Raw genomic sequence first — 23619 nt, 5'->3', positions numbered from 1 at the left:
ACACCGGAGACTCGGAAACCTTCGATTCTTATCTGTTTTTCATTTAAAGTATGCAAACCCTTGAAAAATTAGTAACCAAGTAATAGTATCCTCACTGAAATAGTTATATTTTATTATTTCGTGTGCACACACGTAGGCTGGCCCTAGGGCTTGAACTCAGGGCCTGGGTTCTTTGCTTGAGCTTTTTTTGCTCTATACCTGAGCAACACCTCCACTTCTGGCTTTCGCTTAAGTTTATGGGAGACAAGAGTCTCATGGGCTTCGCTGCCTGAGCTGGCTTCAAATTGTGACCATGAGATCTCGGCCTCCTGAGTAGCTAGGGTTCCCGGTGTGAGGAACCATCAAGTGGCTTTTTCAGATCTCCTAATCAAGCTACATGACATCCAGTTTCACTTTGATGTTCATTGCTGCCAGTTCAGCTACAAAATACCGGAAAACGTAAGGCACAGAAACAGTGTCAATGGTGTCGCTGCGATTACACAGCGTGCAGTTGTACTTCCGGTTCCGCATGGCAGACCAAGAAGGGGGTGGCTTCTCCAGCAGTGGAGAGAGCAGACTGCCGCACTTGACACACACGTGAGCGACTGAGCGGTCAGAGCAGTTGAAGAGGCGGTCGTGAAGAAGAAAAGATGTTCCATGAGCCAAGAGAGCATCCCGCTCCATCTCCCCAAAACGGATTCCGCCCTGGACATTTCTTCCCCCGACTGGCTGGTTGGTGACTTTGTCCCTGGCTCCAGTTGTCCGAACTTGAAATTTGTCAGATACCATGTGGCGCAAGCGTTGGTAATAAACTACACCTATGAAAATGTCTGCTTCCAGTTCTGCCCCACTGATGCCACTGTACAACCTCTCAGTGCCGTGGTAGTTGTAACCGGCCGCCTTCAGCATCTCACCGAAGCACTGGAGGGCCGGGTTCTCCTCCGAGAAGGTGAAGGGAGTGGCGTCATGGCAGAGCCCATGCAGAGCGGCAGACTTGCCGGCCATACTCTCGATGAGCATGCCGATGGTCATGCGCGACGGGAAACCGTGAGGGTTGAAGAGAATGTCGGGCACCATCCCACTCTCAGTGAAAGGCATGTCCTCAGCGGGCCACAGTCTGCTCAAAATGCCCTTCTGCCCGTGACGACTGGCAAACTTATCTCCGATCGTCGGGTTCCGGGGGACCCGCATGGTAATGCAGATGCACTTGAACTTCCCGTTCCCCGAGTCGTTGCTGCACACCTTGATGTTATCCACTACGCAATTCTCTTTACTCCTAGGGAGAAACAAAAACAAACGTGCAGCGATTATGCTACTGGCTTAAAACTGCTGTGTCTTCAGTTTCATTAGTATAATTAGGGCTCAAAAAGGGTATTCATAAAACTTATTCTCAGTTCTGCCCACCAACAGGAATAGAGTTGATACCCCCTCTAAACCAAAAGTCCTACCGATTATTTGTCTGAAATATTACCAAAAGCAAAGATGAAACTTTGTTATAAAAGCCTACTAAGATCATTTTCATTATCTCATGTTGTAAAAGCCCCCCCCCCCAAAAAATTACTTTCACCCACTGGTAGCTCACACCTGCAATCCTAGCTATTCAGGAGGCTGCGATCTGAGGATTGTGGTTCAAACCTATTAACTTCAAAAACAAAAAGCAGGAAGTGGTGCTGTGGCTCAAGTGAGAGAGTGCTAGCCTTGAGCAAAAAGGCTCAGACATAGCACCCCGACTGAGTTCAAGCCCCAGGACTGCACAAAAAACAAGTAAATTTTAATGAGGCATAATGAACCTAGTATTTTTTTTCCCTAGGAAATAACTACTGCGGCTGGGAATGTGGCTTAGTGGCAGAGTGCTTGCCTAGCATACATGAAGCTCGGGATTCAATTCCTCAGCACCATATATAGAGAAAAAAAGCCAGATGTGGTGGCTCAAGTGGTAGTGCTAGCCTTGAGCAAAAAGAAGGCAGGAACAGTGCTCAGGCCCTGAGTTCAAGCCCTAGGACTGGCAAAAAAAAAAAAAAAAGAAACCCTTATCACTATGAGATCAGAGAGTTCCAGTAAGTCCCACATATCAGACTGACCAGAAAAGCAGATGGAACGTTAGACCATTTAAGCAATCCAGTTTAGCTCTGATTGGAGCCTAAATGCCATGATTCGAATGTCTGTGTCCCTCCAAAGCTCATGGGAAACCTAATCCCCACTGTGGTGGTAGAGTCAAAGCTTTATCTGGTAACCAAATCACAAGGACAGGACCCTCAGCAGCACAGTGACCAGAGGAGAAAGGCTTGAGGAGACCTCCACTCAGCTGTGTCCTTCCACCATCTACCATGTGAGGCAGTGCCCCCAAGAGGAGGAAGTCCTCATCGGGCAACCAACCCACCAGGGCCTTGATCCTGGGCTTCCCAGCCTCCAGATCTGCGAGAAATAACTTTGTTTTCTATTACTCAGTCTTAATTCTGTGATGGTAACAGGCTTAGAAAACAATTGAATTACTACCTGTATTTTTTTCAAAACTTCTGTGGTTAAAAGATAATGAAGCTGGGTGCTGGTGACTCAGGCTTGTAATCCTAACTACTCAGGAGGCTGCAGGAAAGTCTGTGAGACTCTTTTTTTCAATTAACCATCAAAAAGCCAAAAATGCAACTATGGCCCAAGCATGCGTGCGCATGCACGCGCACACACACACACGATACCTTTGTTTTTTGTTTTTTTTTTTTTTTTTTTGCCAGTCCTGGGCCTTGGACTCAGGGCCTGAGCACTGTCCCTGGCTTCTTCCCGCTCAAGGCTAGCACTCTGCCACTTGAGCCACAGCGCCGCTTCTGGCCGTTTTCTGTATATGTGGTGCTGGGGAATCGAACCTAGGGCCTCGTGTATCCGAGGCAGGCACTCTTGCCACTAGGCTATACCCCAGCCCAACGATACCTTTACACTAAGAAATAGCACAGAACTGGGCATGGTGACTCAAGCCTATAATCGTACCTACTTGGGAGACAAGAAACTGGGGAATCACACTGGAGGCCAGTCACGAAGCCCCATGTCCGTCAATGGCTGGGTAGGATGGGGCACACGTCATTCCAGGAGCATGTGGAAGTACCAGTGGGGAGATCTCAATCCTACTGGCCCCGGCACAGTCGATAAAAAAGGACTGGTGGAGTGGCTCAAGAAGTAGAGTGCCTGCTTAGCAAGCAGCAGGAGCTTAGTTCAAACTCCAGGGCCATCAAGAAACTAGATCCCAACACAGACCTCCAAACTTACTTATAGTAAACCACGAAGCTCTCCCCAGTGTTGAGGTTTAGGTAGCTGTAATAGGGGTCTCCGTGTTGCAGCTTTGCTCCTATGAATGGCAATCCATCGTCGTCCAACTTCTGCACAATCCGTGCGTCACCAGGTTTGACCCCAAACACAAGGCTATCATCTCCTTGTTTGATCTTTTCAGAGAGGTCTATGAACTCTGACTTGTAGACAGTTCCATGCGCAAAACCACGCTCCCAGGAAGCCTTGTTCACAATCTGTGAGAGCAGAGAACAGAAGAGAGTGAGGAGAAACAAACAAGGATCTTAAAAGAAAAAATCAGGCTTCTACTAGAATTTGATTTGATTTAGGAAAAATGGTACTTGATTTTAAAACTCTGTATTTTTCAAATTACCAATACTATTAAAATCTAATAACTAATCACACCTAAGCGTAAAAGATCTGTCCAAGCCCATACTCATTCAACATTTGCTAATAATATGTACTTAAACATGGAAGAGATATGCACACCTATTTAGTGAATCTCCCTCAGTCTACCACTTTCCATTTAGTCCAGGAATTAGTTAATGGAACAACTATGTGCCCAATACACGGTACTTGGGAATACATAAATAAATATGCTTTCAGTGGTCACACACACACCTGGTAAAACTTACCATGGCGTCTTCCATGTCATAGCCAGTGTAAGAAATCACAGCGACGATAGCGTTGGTCCCTATTGGATAGTTATCCATGTCATAATAGTCGTACATGAATGGCCTCACTAAAGGGCTCTGGGGAGTCTGAAGACGGTAGAGTTTATTATCAGATCGGTCTTGGTAAGTGAGAAGTGGAAAGCCCATAGTCTGTTTACCTACAGAGAAAATGAAAAGAAAAAATCTGTACACTTCTGGTGTTTAGTCCTCTACTATAAAGGTGTCACACAAGACCAGAAACAACCAACCCTCATCATAGAAGGTGATCATGCTTACTACAGATCGATACTAACTGTGAAGTATCTGCCTGTATCGGCATGCTCTGACCTTGGAAGCCATGCCACTGACAAGAAGCACAAAATGATCTTTAATGCTATTATGTCTATTTGTGATACCAATTATTTGTGATTCCGAATAATTCGGTATTTATGGGCACAAGAACAGAAACATTGAAGGGATATATAAAGACTATCCGCAAGCTAGAGGATACTTCTGAGAAAGGGAGAAAGATAGCAACTACTCAACTTCTCAAATTACTTCAGTACACATAGAAAAACGTTACAAATGTGTAAATTTTGGGGAGTAGAATACAGGCGTATGGGTCAGTTTCTTTGTATTACTTTACAGAGAGTCATTGCAGAAAAAAACGACTTTAGAAACTAAAACATATATATATATATATGTATATGTATGTACATACATACACCTAATAGAGCTTGAAAAAGTTAGGAAACAGGACTTCAGCAATCGAGGCCTACCATATATACACTTACTCCCTACTTGAACCACTGGGGAGTAGCCAGAAAATGAAAGGAATTTATATATGAACAAAAGGAATTGTCCTGAGCAAACCTGTTTGTTTTTTGGGGGGAGGCGGTTGTTTTGGTTTTTTTTTGCCAGTCCTGGGGCTTGAACTCAGAGCCTGAGCACTGTCCCTGGCTTCTTTGGGCTCAAGGCTAGCACTCTGCCACTTGACCACAGTGCCCTTCTGGCTTTTTCTATCTATGTGGTGCTAAGGAATCGAACCTAGGTTTCATGTATGCAAGGCAAGCACTCTGCCACTAGGCCATATATTCCCAGCCCCTGAACTTGTTTTTATTTTCCAGTTACTTTGTCTTTTCTTTTTTTTTCTTTTGCCTCCTGGTGCAATCAGTGTAACTGAGACACTCACAGCCTTCCTGCTTTGAAGAGCCAAGAAGGAGCTCAGAGCATGACAGCAATGGGAAGTAACTACCAATTTCAAAACCAAGGGAGCTACAATGAGCCTTAAATTCTTCACATAAAGGGAGTCCAAACTTCTGGTGGATTCCAGAACTATGTATGCCTGAGACAGGGCCAACGTGCCCACGGAGACTCAACACCTGCGCTGCTCAGCCTGCCATGCTCAGCTAAGGGAACAATCCATTACAAGTAAACAGCCAGTCCTCTTCAGAAAACCATCATGCAGCCTGTGGTTTTAAGAACATATTCACAATGCCCACGATACAGTATCACTGGCCACACGAAACAGTAACACATGATCTAAACGCAAGGAAAAATCCGAGCCAGGTATGGGAGCTGACACCTGTAATTCTAGCTACCAGGGAGGAGAGAAAGAGGATCATGGTTTGAGGTGAGCTGAGGAGACCCCATCTCAATACGCTGAAGGTGGGAGCAGGTGCCGGCCACCCCAGCTACACAGAAAGCATCATTAGGAAGCTCAAAGTCCAGGCTGGACTGACCTAAGCAGGCATCCTAGCTGAAAAGTAACGGAAACAAAAAGGGCTGCAGGCCTGGCCCAAGCGGAAGTGTGCCTGATTGGTCAACTGGAGGCCCGAGTTCAAACCCTGATGTGCACTTGTTTTTAATTTCAACAAAGGATGAACAGATGCAGTATGATACTCACTAGATACTATGTTGAAAATGAGCTAGACAACTTGGGGGTGGGGATGGGAGGGAAAAACTGGGAGAGAAGGGCAGGGGGCAGGACACTGTTCAGAAAGAAATGTACTTATTACCTGACTTATGTAACTGTAACCCCTCTATGCATCACCTTTATAATGACAATTTAAAAAAAGAAAAACTCAATTGCAGCCAGGTACCAGTGCCTGATACCTTTAGTCATAGTTGCTTGGGAGGCTAAGATAGGGAGGATTGTGGTTCAAGGCCAGCTCAAGTACCAGAGTTCCTCAGACCCTGTTCTTACTGGAAGTTGGGCATGGTGTCTTATGCTTGTCACTTTCTCTCTGATGGGAAGCATAAAACAGAAATAAAATGAGAAGAGATGGAAGGGAGGGACAGGGAGGGAGGGAATGAAAATACTCAATAGCTTATGGGACACTATCAAATGGCTTACCATAAGTGATATCGGAAGAAAAAGAAAAGGCAGAAATAAGTTTCAGGAATAATGGCAGAGAACTCTCCAGTTGATCAACTTGCCTTTCTTACAGATTCCTCTGACAGGGACAAACACAAAGAAGATCACATCTGCATGTATCATAGTCAATCTCCAAACAAACAAACACCAGAGGGAAAATGACACACGGTACACAAGGAAACCTAATATAACCACTGCCTTCTAACTGGAAATGACAGGTCAAGAAGAGACAACACAGCAACTTTATAGTGCAGAGAACGGGAGCTGTCAATCAGATCTTCACAGCAGAGGCTGTGAAGATTTCAGAAAAATGGAAAGCAAAGGAGTTTAGTCAACAAGCGGCCTAAGAAAGGCAAGGGGAGCCGAGTGGGGGGGGGGGGTACCTCCACCTGGGAGGCAGAGGCAGAGTTGGAAGCAGGAGTTCGAGGGTAGCCTGAGCTACAAAGTGAGATCCTGTCCCTCTCACACAAAAAATAGTCAAAGTAATTTTTTTCAAATGTAAAGGAATTTGTGCATGGCAAAAACATTAATCTTCAGACAGATACAAGGACACTAAAATGGTAATTATGTGGGTGACCCTAATGGCTGTGTCCTCCAAAAACCCAGCCAACGGGCTCTCAGGGAAACTCAATTTATGTGCCCTCTACAAGGGAAGTGACCTTTTCTGTAAAACTGGCAACATGAGCCAGGTGCCAGGGGCTCACAATGGAAGCCTAGCTCCATTCCTACGTAGGCTGAGATCTGAGGATCACAGTTCAAAGCCAGCTTGGCCACGCAAGTCTGTGAGACACCAAGTTCCAATTAACCATCACAAAGTAGGAAGTAGAGCTGTTTCAAATGGTAGAGCGATAGCCTTGAGCAGAAAAAAAAAAGTCAACTTTAAAAAGCCAAAAACAAGCTGGGCAGTGATTCTACATTAAAAAAGACTAAGACAAGGAAAAAAACACTTCATAAACTGGACTGGTCCGCATTTGGGTAAGAGCTAAACTAGAATATTGGTGTGAAGTGTTGGGATTCTGACAATGACCCTTGGCTGGGCCGTGTAGGCCTCTGCTAAGCGTGCAAGGAGGACCATGGAGAAGCCGGCGTGAGCGGAGGACACACTCACGGCACTCTTTCTCAGCACTACGCTCGCTTTTCTCTAGGTTTGAAAACACTTCGCTTTTGTGTGTTCGCCAGTCCTGTGCCTTGAACTCAGGTTGAGCTTCTTGTGCTCAAGGCTAGTGCTCTACCACGTGAGGCTTTTCCTGTGTATGTGGCACCGAGGAATCGAACCCAGGGCTTCATGTGTGGCAGCAAGCACTCCACCACGGAGCCCCATTCCCAGCCCGGTGTGAAGACACCTGGCCTCCCCATCGCCCCCTTCATCCGCCTCACCCATCTGGCACTGGTACATGTTCCGGGGACTCTGGTTGTGGTCAGAGAAGGGGATGAAGTTGGCTATCACACTCAGCAGGCTGTGGGGGAAGAGCTCCTGGTGCGTGGTAATGCCCGCAAGAACCTCGTCTTCAAAGATCGCAACGTTCATGAAGAGCTGCAGGAGAGGAAGACGGCGCAGTTCAAGGCATGACGTAACCGGACCGCCGCCATCTTAATCTTCCAGTGTCTCACACGTCAGCACTGCAGACTGCACGGACACTCTCCTCACCCAGCACCCCGAGCCCTAAGCAGAGCCGGTGCGAAGCGCAGGGACGCTCCCACCAGAGCCGGCTGCCCCGGGGCGCGGTGGGGGCGGGGGCGGGGAACAGAAACAAGCACCCCGCTTCCCAGGTAGCACAGCGCCCACAGCTTTTCACAGGTGTGAGGATGCAGGTACAGACAGACGGGCGAGTCTCACAGTGTCTGTCTGCAGACGGGGCAGGGCCAGGAGCAAAGGGTTCTGGGGGCTGGGTGGAGTGGGAAGGGTGGCAGTGAGACCTCCAACTCGCCCTCGGGTCCCACGGAGTGAGGCACGGCACGAGCGGTGCTCAGTGCGGTCAGAGCGGGGAGCCGCGACTGGCTTCCTTCCCTTCAGTGCCTTGAAAGACGCGGCCACGCCCCGACAGCCAAGCAGCGCCCGCTCCAGGTACCTGTTCCATGGTTCCGATCAGTTCTTCCCGGCCTAGCTCCAAGTTCTGCACAGGCCGCACCAGTCTGCAAGGGGTGGTGAAGAGAAACAGCCCGGGGTACAGACTCGGCTTTCCTGTCATGGGAATAAGGACCACCTCCATCCAGGGAGGGATCTTTTTCTCTCTTAATACCTGTTTTCAACAAAGAGAACTCAATGAAGAATACACGGTATGCTTCACGCCCCGCCCCCCGCCCCGCCCCCCAAGTCCCCAGAAGGCAGATTCAACGAGGGGACCAAGCAGTATCTTAAGAAATCAAGACAGCAGGTGCCAGTGGCTCACGCCTGTCATCCTAGCTACTCAGGAGGCTGAGATCTGAGTGTGGTTCAAAGCCAGCCCAGGCAGGAAAGTCCATGAGATTCTTATCTCCAATGAGCCACCAGAAAACCAGAAGTGGCCCTGTGGCTCAAGTGGTAGAGCGCTAGTCTTGAGCTGAACAGCTTAGGGACAGTGCCCAGGCCCAGGGTTCAAGCCCCACGACTGACAAAATAAAGAAACTAAATTAGGCCTGTGCTCCAAAACCCTGGGCATCCATGCCCATCTCACCCCACATTCTGAGATGGCACTTGGGGGTCAGCGCAACTCTCAGCCAAGCCGCTACACTGGGGAACAAGAGAGCCAAGTCTACCCCCAGAGTTCACTTGCAATGTATCACAGGAGAAGACTTTTCCACCCAGAAACTAAAGCAATTTCTGGGTGAAGGGAGTTCACTCCAGGTATCCTTGTGGCCACCTCATTAACTAGAAAAAGACTCAGAACTAGGGTTGAGAATGTGGCTTAGCGGTAGAGCGCTTGCCTAGCATGCATGAAGCCCTGGGTTCGATTCCCCAGCACCACATATATAGAAAAAGCCAGAAGTGGCGCGTGGCTCAAGTGGCAGAGTGCTAGCCTTGAGCGGGAAGAAGCCAGGGACAGTGCTCAGGCCCTGAGCCCGAGCCCCAGGACTGGCAAAAAGAAAAAAGGCAAAAAAGACAGACTCAAAACTAAAGGCCAGAGGTACAACCAATCACAAAGACTCCCGATCACCTTAAAATGCCGCAGAGAACCTTCAACGCCAGGGGCAAGGTCCTTATCCACCCATCCCACCAAGACACCATCCAGCAGGACAGGGTAGCACTCGCCGTAGGGCCGGTGGGGGGCTCCATCTACTGGGGTGACTCCTGGCAAAGGGAACACACGGCACGATCACATCAGGTTTCACCCAGCTTTCCAATCCCCTCCAGTGAGTTCAGCAGCCGCGTCACTGGCCCCCGACTGGCGCTCTGTACTGCTGCCCAAGTACGAGGGCTGCTAGGACGCTAGCCGGGGGCGCGGGGAGGCTCTGCGAGGCTCTGCGCCGGGGACCGCCCCACCTTCTGATTTCTGATCCACACAAATGTGTTGGCTGCTTCAGAACAAAATTCAAATTGCAGTCGACCGTGCCTACCGGCTACGTGTGTAACCACACACTGAACACACGGGCACGTCAAGGTCACGAACATGAGTGGCCAGGGCACGCGCTCTGCCTCTGGCCTCGGCTCCCCCATGGTACACAAGTGTCCTCTTGGTTTTTAGAGCGTGTTTACAAGGGCCCTCAAGTGCGATGTCTGGTGTTCCTAGGCACAGGGTAGCTCTAATGTATCTCACAGGGAAAATACGTATGCTAGTTTGTGTGTGTGTTTATAGCTACGGGTGCTGCTGGCCTGGAGTTCAATGTGAGGGCATCCCTAGGCTGGGTGCTCACGAATCCCGCACTGGAGATGACTGCACAGAATGCGAGGACGGAACACTGGGCTGGCGGAGGGAATCAGCTGGTAGGCCATCAGCCGAGCAAGTGGAAGGCCATGAGTGAGGAAAAAAGCCAACCTGAACCAACCCAAACCCAAACCACCCATCCAGAGACCGCAAGAAACAAGAACTGGCTAGGCGTCAGGAAAGAAGCATACTTTCTCACGGACCACAGCTGCTTTCTGGAGAGAGTCAAGTGTGTTCCTGAGTGTCACAGGGTCACCCTAACATGGCCAGGTCTAGTTAAGTCTTTTCTGTCTTCCTCTCTAGCGTCAAGGAAAATAACCTTTCCCATCTGTTCTCCTATAGCAGGATCTGTTTTGTGTCTTCACTTTCGGTGTTTTACCCTTTTATCCTCTCCTAGACTCTGACATTTGTTTACTTATTTTTGCCAGTACTGGGGTTTGAATTCAGGGCATTGGCCTTGATAGGCATGTGTTCTACCACTTGGGCCTTTGCCTGACTGACATTTTTAATCACTGGTAGAAAACAAGATTATTCTTTTCCTTGTAGAGAGTGAATGGACTAAAACTATATTGACTGTTATCTTAATTATTTTGTCTGGGCGCTCCTCTCACAGATGACTCTAACTGCAGAAATGCTTCTTACACAGAAATTTCTTGACCCCAGGCTCGCTGGTTGCTTGAGAACAGCTACCATCCGATCCCTGGGAGCTGCAAGTTTTCTGTACAAGCACGAATCAAACTGGAAACCCCGCACACAGACCCCAGAGACAGAGTTCTGGTTTCCAAGTGACAACTAAAAACCCCCAGGACCAGAATGCTGGCATGGCAAGGGTTTTCTAAGTGACAACCAGAACCCCACCCCCACCCCGCCCCGCCACCAGGACTAGAAAAGGCCGATATCTTCAACTGGAAGGTAAATGGAACCAAGTATCAAGCCTGAGAGGAGAGCTTCTAGCTAAGCGGAGCCAGCAGCTTCGAGGCCAGCTGCAGCAAAGGCTACTAACTTCCCTGATGATAGCAGAGCGCACAGTGAAAAAGCTGGTTCTTAACTCTTCCTGTAGACCAACACTGTCTCCTACTTAGAACTGCAGGGGTCCACCACATGCTGCTAGAGAGACTCCCACAGAGACACAAATTCAAACTGCTAGTCTGCTTCATGTTGTAACATTTTTGTTTTAAGGAAGAGAAGGAAATGCCAACATTTCCTCCTATTTCAGATGAGAAGCCAAGAAAGTAGCCTAACTCCTGCATGGAAGAGTAAGGAAGAATCCTTTCAAGACATCTGGCTGCATGACCAAAAGATGTGTAACTTAATGGCTTGCACGGGTTCCGAGCCGTCGGCCCCAATGCGGTGGCTGAAGGCTGTGAGCACGTACCCAGGCTGCAGAGCAAGGCGGGAATGGACGTTGTGTACACAGACTGGGTGACGACCTCGCATATGGCAGTTAGGTGGTTCATCAGCCCGCAGGGCTCCCCGTCCGGGGTGTGCACAGGACAAAGGAAGCCCCAGGACTCGGGCAGCAGCCTGCGGACGGTGGTGGTCCTCATCTTGGCGAAAGCGGCTCCTCTGTGCACACAGCGGAAATGGGAGAGATAGCGTATGAAGTTCAGCTTGTCAGCCACGACGCACAGGCCAGAATCTTGCAGGAAGCCAAGACCTTAATGAAATAAAAACTCACTCAAAAACAGGCCCAACGTAGAACACAAAACACAAAACGACTTGAGATGCCAAAAGCCCAGACCACTTTACTGAAATGCGCTCTGTACTAGTTCTGATGAGTGCAAATAAACAAAAAATGTGTTTTTAGGGGTGGGAGTGTGGCTTAGTGGTAGAGCGCTTGCCTAGCATGCATGAAGTCCTGGGTTCAATTCCTCAGCACTACATAAATAGAAAAAGCCAGAAGTAGTGCTGTGGCTCAAAGTGGTAGAACTCTAGCAAAAAGAAACCCCAAAAAAACACTCAGGGACAGTTCAGGCCCTGAGTTCAAGCCACAACACTGGCAAAAACTAAAAAAATAAATTCATCTGAGAGAAATCGATGCACATGCACTTGTTAACATGCTAACAAAAAATTCTGCATCAGTAACAACTAAGTTAAAAAAAATAAACAAAACAGGTTTTTGGACCTCAATCACAGAGTCAGATTCCCAATTCATTCTGAAACAAGCTGTTTGGGAAAGGACTTTCACATTTCACAGGCTTCCAAGCAGGGGGGGGGGTCTCCTTTCATAACCCAATGGTCTTTAAGTTTTCTACAAAGTCAGTGGAACATTATTTACATGAGAATTGGATTCCAAGGTATGAGAACAAACACTCTGTCTAAAACCCTTCAAAAGACAGACACTGAACATGAAATTTGTCTTTGCTTTTAAATCCGATACATAAATTACGCGAATAATTTGAAAAACAAAGTAAATGAAAATGAAAGTAAAAGTAAAGAAAAGTAAAATGAAAAACAAAGTAAAATTTAATTTCACCTGTTTTCGAACGCAGATTCCCAGTAGCAAGGAGATATTCAAATGGTCTTGTGAGGTCTGCTCCCATGCTAAAAATCTTCATCAAATTTTCACTGTTTATGGACACGTTGGTTTTCTGAGCCCTTTTATCTAAAGCTATTTTAATAGACACTAACCAAGTTTCCATTTTTTCCTAAAAGAAAAAAATTTAAATTTGAAACAGTATGTCTTAATTGTCACAAATTTCATTCACTCACACATAAAGCCACTAGTTTATACATATGATGTGAAAACACTTCCACCACAAACCTGAAGCAATAGCTCTGTGTGTATATACATACATGTGCGTGAGCGTGTATGCATGTATGTGCACATGTGTCAGTGTTGAGGCTTGCCCTCAGGACCTGGATGCTGTCTCTCAGTTTTTTGCTCAAGACTGCCTCCATACCGCTTGAGCCACTTCGGGCTTTTTGCAGGTCAATTGGAAATAAGAGCCTTTCCTACCTGAACCAGTTTCAAACCCTGATCCTCAGATCTTAGCTTCCCAAGTAGTTAGGATTACAAGCATGAGCACATATATACCACATATATTTTCCAGCAGAAAAAGCCAGAAGTGGCACGAGCCTTGGGCAAAAGAAGCTCAGGGAAAGTGCCCAGGCTCTGAGTTCAAGCCCCACGACTGGAAAAAAAAAAAAAAGTACAAATTCTGGAGCACACCAAGTGTTTCTACCCAAATATGCAGTGCAATAACCAGATCCAGGTAAATAGCATTCTCTTTCTAGCTAACTTGCTAAGACAAGGACCTATTCCCAGAGCACACACTAGAAACAGACCCTCTCCATGTTTCTTCAACCTCTCCTCAACCTCTAGTCCACAAGCAGTGTGTGACAGGACCACAGTCTTGGATGAATATATTTCAGTTTGAGAATTCTTCAGGCCTTCAACAGCAACAAAGTGAGGTTGGGAAATGTGGCTTAGTGGTAGAGTGCTTGCCTGACATGCATGAAGCCCTGGGTTCAATTCCTCAGTACCACATACACAGAAAAAGCTGGAACTGGCACTGTGGCTCAAGTGCTAGGGTGCTAGCTTTGAGCAAATGCAGCTCAGGGACAGTGCCCAGGCCCTGAGTTCAAGCCTTAGGACTAGCCAAAAGATGAAAGAAAGCACAGTGCATAAACTATGAGTTATCTGTAAGGTTCGCCAGAAAGGAAACCCACCACATGATTTATTGCGGGACAGAGCAAACTGCCAGCCCACACAAGAGGAGGCATGGGGAGACAGAGCAGAACGAAGAAGAGAAAAAGAGGGAAAGGATAGAAAAAGAGAGTAAAAGAGGAAAGGAAAGAGAGAGTAAGAGAGGAAAGGAAAGAGCAAGGGGACTTGTGTTGTGCTGGATTATACTGGGAAAGGTGGGGGATGTGGCCAGGTGGGCTGGACGTGGCCTCAGAGAGGGGGAGGTAACTGCCTCCAGGTGTGCCAGTTACCTAGGTAACGCAGGTACTGGGTACAGACTTAAACATCTGCACGGAGCCCTCCCGTTGGGAGAGCTTACATTACCCAACAGCCACGGGGCTGTTAACAGAGGCACAGACTGAGGGGTCATCAAACACACTTCTACAGTACAATGCCAAATAATAAAAGGAAGAGAGCTATATGCTCCTGTAGGATCAGGTCCGGTTTTACTGCCAACTGGCTTTTTTGGGTTCTAGGATTCTTCTGGTGCTGGGATAGCAGATATGGAATGGGACTTGTTTGTGCTGATCACACACCTTAGTACAAGCAGCAAGAGCAGGAACTTCTAAAATGCCTTCCGTGGTGTACAGCAGCCTTTGAACAAAAGGCAGACAAGACGGGCAACGACAAGCCACACCTGCCTTGTCTACACAGAAAGGCAGAAGGGGTAGCTTGTCAATGCCTCGCACGGTCTCCTCTTTCCCCTTTTCTTGGCAGTACCAGGGCTCGAACTCAGGACCTTATGCTTTCTAGGCAGGCAGGCACTCTACCACTTGAGCCTGGTGCTTTATTTACTTTTCGGACAAGATCTTCAAATTTGCCCACCGCCGGTCTCAGACCTGGATCCTCCATCTACTGTTTCCCACATATGAGACCACAGGTGCTGAGAGGGGGGTGGCACTCATTTTTTTTGTCCAGGCTGGCCTCAAACCAAGATTCTGTCCACCTCTGCCTCCTGAGCAGCGGGGGTGACAGGCGGCCCCATCCAGCCGTCCCGCAGCGTGGACCGCGCGAGTCGCGTGGAAAGCCTCGCTGTCTGCTGAGCAGGCACAGGGCAGGCTCCGAGGACGCATCTGTTTCTGTCGTGTACCTTCCCGAGGGCTTTTCAAGTCTCAAAATCACAGGTTTACAAGGCGAAACACAGCGGGTGAAACCAGATCTCTTAAACAATAGATTATCTGAAAAAACAATCCAATTTGCACTTCACTGCCCACAGTGCTGACACAGGTGACGTCAGCCACGGCGCGCCTCTGATGACGCGCGGCGGACAGGGAGTCAGGTGAGCGCCGCGCGTCAGTGCGTGGCGAGGACGCAGGGACGGGGCGCTCAAACGCAAAGCCTTGGCTTGAGAGGCTACAGATAACAAGCTCCTACTAGGTTTTGGCGTTTATTATGGAAATTCTAAATTATTTTTTTCCTTGCCAGTTGAGCTTGAACTCAGAACCCGGGCACTGTCGTAGAGCGTTGCCTTGCCCATCCTCCGTGGGGACACAGGCCTCTCTGCCACGTCCGTGAGCAGAGAAAGCACTGGGGATTGACGACGGCCTCACAGGTGACTCCAGTGAGCAACTCGGAACACATACCGGGAGGAGTCACTGCGGTCCACATGTAAGCTGTGTGCACTTTCACATCAACGATATGACCAAGGAAGACGCGCTGTGGCCTAAGTGCTAGAGCACTAGCTTGAGCTGAAGAGCTCAGGGACAGCACCCAGGCCCAGGGTTCAAGCCCCACGACCAACAACAAAAAAGTTACGACTGAGACTGCAAAACAAAGCACGGTTCGGTGGTACTCGCCTGCAATCTCAGCACATGGGAGGCTGAGGTAGGAGGAGAGCCTGGGCTACAGGAGACCTTGTTGAAAAGAAAATTCTGAACCTTGGTTCAGGCATGCGGGCGTGCATATGTGGGCGTGTGCACACGTGTGAGTGCCAGTCCTGGGGCTCGAACTCGGGGCCTCAGAGCTTTTGATTCAATGCCAATACTCTACCACCTGAGCCACAGCTCCACGGTGAATTTTGCTAGTTAACTGAGGATAAGAGTCTCACGGACTTTCCTGCCTGAACTGGCTTCGAGCCACGATTCTTAGATGTCAGCCTCCTAAGTAGCTAGGATGACAGGCACGAGCAAATGGCACCAGCCTTTAAGCTAGATTTTTTTTCTTTGTAAGCCCCTTATCACACGAGAAAGACTGAAAACTGCCCAAACTAGAAATGATTTACCACTCGGACAATACCGCACGGCCCGGGTGACAGGGAGGCCCAGAGCGAAGCAGCGTACCTTGAGAAACCTGAGGAAGAGCTGGCCAGGCGTGAGGACTTCTTGATTCACTAAACTGTCAGGATTGTCCTCCATGCACTCTCCTCTGGCTAAAGCAAAGAGCTTTCGGGTCATGAAACAGAGCTGGTAAAACTTTTCGGTACTGGTGTTCAAGTGGATGCAGATGCACTGGCTGCAAGCACAAGAAAGACCTTTAAACAACGGGAGCCGTCGATGAGCCGTCGAGCCCAGAGTCTTCTTAATGACCAGAGTCTCAAATTCGTGTTCACTTTTCATTTTTCCCGGCAGTGTTACCAAAATAACATCACAAAGCCTAGAGCTGTGTTGGAATAGGTAAGCAAGTAGCCACGGTAGGTAGCCCTTTCTTACTAAAATGAAGTAAAGTGAGGAACTGAGTTTCTCGGTCGCACTGGCCGTATCTCAAATGCCCAGCGCGTGGCTACAGCCGGACGCTGGACAGGGCTGTTCTGCAGCAGGGCTCCTTCACTCGTTTTTTATACAGTGATTGTGCATGGCAAAGTCCTGGATTCAGGGAAATAAAGTGACACGATGCCTGCCATTTCAAACAATACAGAAAGAACCCAGCAACACAAAGGAATCAAGCAAATGTAATAAGAGAGAACATTAGTGACTCTTAAATTCAATCCCCTATTTGGACGTTGTTCTGAAGTCTAAAATTATTTCAAAATAAAAGAAGCAAAATGAAATGAACCAGCATAATGAGAAGGGTAAGGATAGCCACAGAGAAAAAAAACCCAGCCCCTGCCAGCAGAGTTCCTGGCGCTATCCCAGGCACTCTGAGTTCTAGATGATTCTCAGCACAACTGCCCTCCACGCAAAGGACCGCGGACACCCCTCAACCCGCACGACCGCGGACACCCCTCAACCCGCAGGCCCCGCACACATACTTAAACAGAAACTCGGCAGCTTGCTCATTAGGGTACCAGTCGGGAAGGTTGAGTTTTACTCGGAAGCATTCTCCCAGATAGTTAAGGACCTGCTTCTGTGTGGAACAACCCTCCTCCATCACCATCCTCAACATCTGGGAAACAGAGTTCCGAAAGAAAGAGTCGTCCTCTTTTCCTTTGATGAGCTCCTGGAAAATCTGATAGTCAGAAAAGTTGACAAGTGCCTAGGAGAGAGAGAGAAAAAAAAGCTTTCTGTTAAATTGCCTGCAAATAATCATAAATATATCATTCACTTAGTTACCATTCTCTCCTCTAATGATTTTTCCCCCGAGTCCTGGGGCTTAAATTCCAGGCCTGAGCACTGTCCCTGGCTTCTCTTTGCTCAAGGCTAGCACTCTGCCACTTGAGCCTCAGCACCACTTCGGGCCTTTTCTGTGTATATGGTGCTGAGGAATCGAACCCAGGACTTCATGCATGCTAGGCAAGCACTCTACCGCTAAGCCACATTCCCAGCCCCTCTGCTCTAATGATTTTTAACCCCACCAATTAGCTTCCACTACTGCTGACTTGAACTCTCCAAAGTAAAAGCATTCAGCCAGACACTAGCACCCTCCTGATAGGCAATTTGGATAGTCTTTTCTCACACTAAGTTATGGATGGCCTGAGACCCAAAAATAGAATGGAAAAGGTAATGTGAAATTCTCAAGTCTGTGTGATCAAGGGCCCGGTGGCTTCCACCTTGATTGCTGGCCAACTCCTGGCAACAGATGGCTGAAAGGAACAAAGACCTCCTACCAAAACCCAGCACGGAGTCACCCACCAGTCAGGTGACCTCTCGTCAAGTCTTCAGTCCTCACTGTGACCTTCTGAAAGCCCACGCCACAGGTCTAAAGTCAAGTCACTCCCCAATTAATCACCCACAGAAACTGTGAGCAAGGTTCATCGGTATTTTAAGCCAGTGACTTTCAAGGCAATTAGAATGGATAGTTTCAATTATTTGTTTATTCAAGCCAGGTCATTTCTATACCAATTACCCAGGCTGGCCTCAAAATTCACTATCCTCCAGCCTCAGCCTGAGTAGCTGGAGTTACAGGAATGAGTACCACAGGCTACACAGCATGCATTAAAGAAAGAGAACCTGTGGCTGGGAATAGGACCTAGTGGTAGAGTGCTTGCCTTGCATACATGAAGCCTTGGGTTCGATTCCTCAGCACCAAATATATGGAAAGAGCTAGAAGTAGAGCTGTGGCTCAAGTGATAGAGTGCTAGCCTTGAGCAAAAGAAGCCAGGGACAGTGTTCAGGCCCTGAGTTCAAGCCCCAGGACTGGCCAGAACAAAGAGAACCCATCCGATCTGCAGAGATACTGCCTTCAATTAATCAATCTCTTCATAGCATAAAAAAAATCACAAGTCATACCTTAAGTGCAAATCCCAAAGGAAGAAAAAACAGTTCCTTCTGGTAAATGAAGTTCAAGGTAACGGTGCCGTTCTCCACATAGTGAAGGTTCATATTGACAGCAGAGTGCTCCTCCCTCACACAGTGCATGGAGACTCCTGCCCAAACCAACAGAAACGACCAGCAGTTCACTCTCCTCAACACACTGCAAACCAGTAGGGGCAGCCACGGCGGCAACCCAAAGTCTCAGCATCACACCAAATCCCCTTCTCCCGTCGTCAAACGAATACAAAACGACTGACAATATCAATTCAGCCAAGCTTCCCCATTTCCTCTAAAAAATATTTAATTGGTAGACTACAAATATTGAAGTGATAATTTTACACACACACACACACACACACACACACACACACAGAGCGCAACTTAATGAGGAGTCAACTCGTGGTTCTTTAAGGTTGTGATGGTTCAAAACCCACACCACTCCCAGTCAGCAAGGTGAACAACTGCTAGCATACAACATACGGTGCTGCCAGTGGTTCTGTTTGAGGATCCAACCCTATCTACAAAAATCCCAGCTGTGCACACACGAGATGACAGACGCTGTGTTATAAATCAGACCTCAGCAAACCAACTGTGGACTAATGCACGTGACTGAGTTTGACACAAGTGACTGAGTAGGGTAGGCCGGGCCAGGCTGGCTTTGATATTTGGTAGATCTGATGTACCTACATGCGTTTTGTTCTGTGGTGCCAGGACTTGAGCCCACGGCTTGTGCACGCTAAGCAAGGACTGTGCCAATAAGCTATGTTCCCAACTTCTAAGGCATCTTCGACATAAGGTACTTTCAACTCACTATGGGTTTAGTAGAGCAAAACCTGTGCAAGTCCACGTGTGAGGTCAGGACACTTTTAAAATCTACTCTTAATACAGTTTGAATAAAGAATAGTTTTATTACCAATGTGACAACACTGTACACTAGCACTGAACACACTCATCCTGCAACTGGAAATGTGGATCCTGCTCCCAACATCTCTTTATTTCTTCCCCTACTTCTACTCAAAATCTTATAAACAAAAATGCTAATAGAACACAAAAATTATTTAAGAGAGAAACGTGAAAGATTCTCTACAGATACCATTTCCTTTAAGAAAAACAAAGGCTGTAAATTTTTCTACAAGAAGGCTGCAATGGTCACCAAGACTCACCAAAGTGTGTATAGCCCGGGCCTCGGCTTTTCCATTTCGGTCTCACCATGGCAATGGGGAAATTCCTCCGAGGCATGATCAGCATGCGGATGACTTTCTCAATGCCATTGATAATGAAATAGCCTCCCATTTCCTGCCAAAGAGATGCACACCACGTTACACGCACCTGCGTTACACAAAGGCATTTGAGTAGCTGCACACCGGGTGACGAGCACAGAGGTGTGTGAACCGCAGCTTTCTCAAACACAAAAGCTAGGTCGCGGGAGGGAAGCGCTCACTGAAGGGCACCTCCCCCTACCAGAGGGCTCCGATTAGCCTGTCCCTGCCCCCCACCAAAGTGATGCCCAACTTCCAGTGACATCAAAAAGAAGGACTTACTCCAAGATGAAAATGATAACCATGTTATTCCTATATGGTTTCTCAAACAAGTTTAAAAAAAAACAAAAACACTGGACTGTATGAAAGCTTTGCAAACCAGAAATTTTAGGTTCACTAAAGAAAAACATTTCCCACAGTTTCTGGCCCGTCACATTTCTTTAATAAGAGGAGTTACTCCTTATTAACTGCCTGTCACAGCAGCGAATCCTTGTAAGAATCCTGTACGCATGAGGACACCAGTGAGGCCTGTTTTGAGCAGAGGAGGCTGAGGCTCGAAGGCCGGGGGCTCCGTCCGTTCCTAACACCACACCCTCTCCCCAAGGCCTCACAGTCTCCCTGTGACACACGAGGCGGAACACCCCGCCGAAGCTGCTTCAACTCCACCTTCCTAATCCCCCGAGGCTGAGAGCAGCAAGGAGGGAAGCCGCTCACCTCGTGCACCCGCCACACATGCGCTCTCACGACAGTTCTGAAGATGTTTTAAAAAACCCACACAAAACTATTTCCCCCCTAGACCTATGTCTCTTTATTTTACAACTTGGAAAATTAAGAGCTTTGGGCGGAGCTCGGTCAAATGGTCACTCTCAACATCCTCAATCCCCAGGAGGAGGAAAGAAACGAAGAGGAGACTCTACCAGTTCTTTCTCAAAAACAATATCCTCTAGAAACCTACAGCCACTCTTCCGTTTTGCTGCCTCATCCATACGCGGTGTGCGGACAAGACGTGAACCCCATGGAACCTCTGCAGAAACAGCAGCAGAGACGGCGGAAGCGCTTCTGCGTTCTCGTTCCCACCAGGCCCCCAAGACCGTTCCTCGGCCCCCGCCTCTGCCTTACCTCTGCCTCCTCGTGATGCTCGATCAGGGCTTGCGGAGAAAGGCCGTGTAAGTTGCAAAGCTTGGACTTCACCATGATGGGGACGTAGCCAAGAAACTGCTTAATGACTCCTTTTGTGATTCCATTCACCGCCCAGCTGATATCAGCCTAAATAAAAGGAAAAAGACAAAAATTATTTGAAGCATCTGAACCTGCAAGAACAAATGAGTATTTCACTTATTTTTAAATGTTGACGGACTGTCGGCATTACTGGGGTTTGAATTCAGGGCTGCCAGGCAGGTGCTCTACCCCGTGAGCGGTACCACCATTTAAGCCTTCTGCACAGCTGAGATGACAGGATGTGCCACCACACCCAGCTGAGGTGACTAGACGCTGTGGATGGATGACCTGGGCTGGCCTCAAACCATAGTCCTCCTGATCTCTTGCTTCCCAAACAGCTAGGACTGTGAGTACTTTAAAATGAGGAACAGCAGAAATGTAAAAGGTGGGATCTCTTAGATGACAGCATGAAGAAAGCAGAATTCTCCTATAAACCTTATGAGGCCTAGCGTCCAAAGTGTGCAGAGAGAGCCAGGGACCGTCGCCGGTACTCACGGTCAGCTTCCCGCGGTAGGTGCTCCTCCGGCCTCGGCACTCCGCTGGATAGATGTTGAGCTCTTTGCAGATGGCACCTTTTGGAACGGTGGGTGGAGTGATGACAGCATCCACAATAGTGAGGGAGATCCGTTCATCTTTGAAAGCAAATTCAAAGGGAGGGATCGCCTGCAAAGCAATTCCCATTAGCTAACTGCTTGGGTGGCCAAGGCACTGTTTTTCTAAGGCTCTAACAAATCCCACGTGTTATACAGCACTAGGCACTGGGCTGGTGGTGTGTGCGTCGAAAATGGACAGTTAAAGCGACACCCAGTCCCCTCATAACTTCAGCAAGCACCTAAATACTAAAACGTACTGGCTATCTGACCATGCTCTACATGCCAGAGTCTGTGTTAAGCTGTAAAGAAGTGGCATCTCTAGGCCAAGTACTGACCTTTGCAGAGCAAAGCAAATGAACTGCTGCTACCACAGAAAGGACTGGGAAACTTCCCTTCTGACTTAGGAACAGGCTAAAGCGCGCGCGTGTGCGTGCGTGTGCGTGTGCATGCGTGTGTGTGTGTGTGTGTGTGTGTGTGTGTGTGGACTTGAGCTCAAGGTCTTGTATTCTTGTTTGGCTTTTTCACTCCTGGCTTGGACCTCGATTCTCAGCTCTCATCCTCGCGAGTGGCTAGGATTTAGGTGTGAGCCACCAATGCCCAGGTCCAGGGCTTGGTTTTAAAAATAATAATAATAAATAAAAAATAAAAATAAAACATTGGGGGGCAGTGGTAGGGGCTGAACTCGGGGCTCTGATCTCGCTAGCCAGCCCTCTCTGCGCTGCTTGGTTTCTGTTCCCTTTTCTGCGGGTCCACCGGACCCTCTGGAGCCACAGCGCCACTTCCGGCTTTCCCGGCGGCGGCGCGGAGGACTCGAACCCGGGGCCGCAGGCACGCATGCACGCACGCGTGCGTGCGAGGCGAGCACCGCACCGCCGGGCCACGTGGGGATCGTTTCCGGAAGGACGGACTCGGCGGCAGCAAGGCGCGCGTGCCGGGCACACCCACCCCGGGGGGAACCGCGCGTGGGGAGGCCGTATTCCCGCCCGGTCTTCCTCGGGTGGGGGTGGGGGGCTCGGGGGGTGGGGGGGCCCGCGCCCCCGCCCGCCCCGCGCCCCGCGCCCCGCGCGCTCACCCGCACCGCGTGGCCGAGCCCCTCCAGCGCCGCGTAGTTGAACGAGTCCACGTGCGCGCGCGTCAGGTCCTGCAGCGCCGCCTTCTGCCGCTCCGGCGGGACCCGGTAAGAGGGCGCCGTCAGGTGCTTCAGGCTGGGCCCGCGGGGCAGGTGCGCCCACCGGCCTCCGGAGTCCATGGCAGCCCGCGCGCCCCGCGGCCCCCGCGGCACCGGCACGCGCGAGCGGCGGCGGCCGGCGGGAGTCCCCCGGCCCCGGGGCCTGCCGGGAACTGTAGTTTCCTCTTGCTTGGCCCCGCCCCTCCCCCGTGCTCCCGCGTCCTCCGGTCGGCTGGGAACCGGAACCGCGGCGGAAGTGGGCCGGCTGACACAGCCGAACGGGGCGGGGCTTCTTCCCTGGGCTTCTCAGGGGTGGTGAAGGAGTGAGCCAGCGGGGTCGGGCCAGCCTGCTCCCCATCTTCTCTCCGAAATTGCTGTTACTACCATCAACATCATCATCATCATTATTATTATTATTGGTGGTGCAGGAAAAATTACTCCAAACAGGCCCAGGTCAGCAGGCCCCTAACCATGGGGACCCACTAACTGTGGCCTGAACTCAAGATAACCAACTGCCGATGCTTCTGCAGATAGTCTTCTCACCAGAAGCTTCCCACACAACCCTGGGGCCTGGCCTCCCACCCCTACCCCTGCACCACCCCACAAACTCCCTGTAACCCTAATATATGCCAGGGGCCCAGAATCCCCAGGGTGAGCCCAGAAACCTTGTTCTCCTTCCCCGAGCGTGGCTTCAACTCAGAGCCTGGTGTATCCCCGAGCACTTTTTTACTCAGGACCATTGCTATACTACCCCACAGCTCCACTCCTAATGTTTCGGTGGAGAACCCCAAAAGCGGACCAGGTATAGACAGGAAAAGAGCTCACAGCATGCAGTCTCATAGCACAAGAAGTTTCTAGTGAATAGCAGTTTCCCATGAATGAAGCCCTTTCTATCCTGAGATTAAGTGTCTAAGGTATGTGAGATTTCTAAGAATCTGTTT

At 49.1% G+C, this 23619-nt stretch overlaps 1 protein-coding gene across 1 annotated transcript; it reads right to left on the bottom strand.

Annotated features, from left to right (window-relative positions):
• Nucleotides 1–227: 227 nt before the first annotated feature.
• Nucleotides 228–22795, bottom strand: Polr1b (RNA polymerase I subunit B). Its single transcript, XM_048352358.1, has 15 exons — nt 22583–22795; nt 21413–21580; nt 20819–20965; nt 19604–19736; nt 18417–18553; nt 17000–17223; nt 16092–16263; nt 12601–12772; nt 11500–11781; nt 9417–9550; nt 8352–8522; nt 7660–7816; nt 3888–4084; nt 3235–3488; nt 228–1255 (listed from the first exon to the last, which is right to left on the bottom strand). Exons 1-15 carry the CDS (start codon nt 22757–22759, stop codon nt 373–375), a joined length of 3408 nt encoding a protein of 1135 aa, XP_048208315.1. The 5' UTR covers nt 22760–22795; the 3' UTR covers nt 228–372.
• Nucleotides 22796–23619: the final 824 nt, after the last annotated feature.

The sequence above is a fragment of the Perognathus longimembris genome, chromosome 8 (genome assembly GCF_023159225.1).
Source record: "Perognathus longimembris pacificus isolate PPM17 chromosome 8, ASM2315922v1, whole genome shotgun sequence".
Lineage (NCBI taxonomy): Eukaryota > Metazoa > Chordata > Mammalia > Rodentia > Heteromyidae > Perognathus > Perognathus longimembris.
This window is presented reverse-complemented; position numbering and strand designations above follow the sequence as displayed.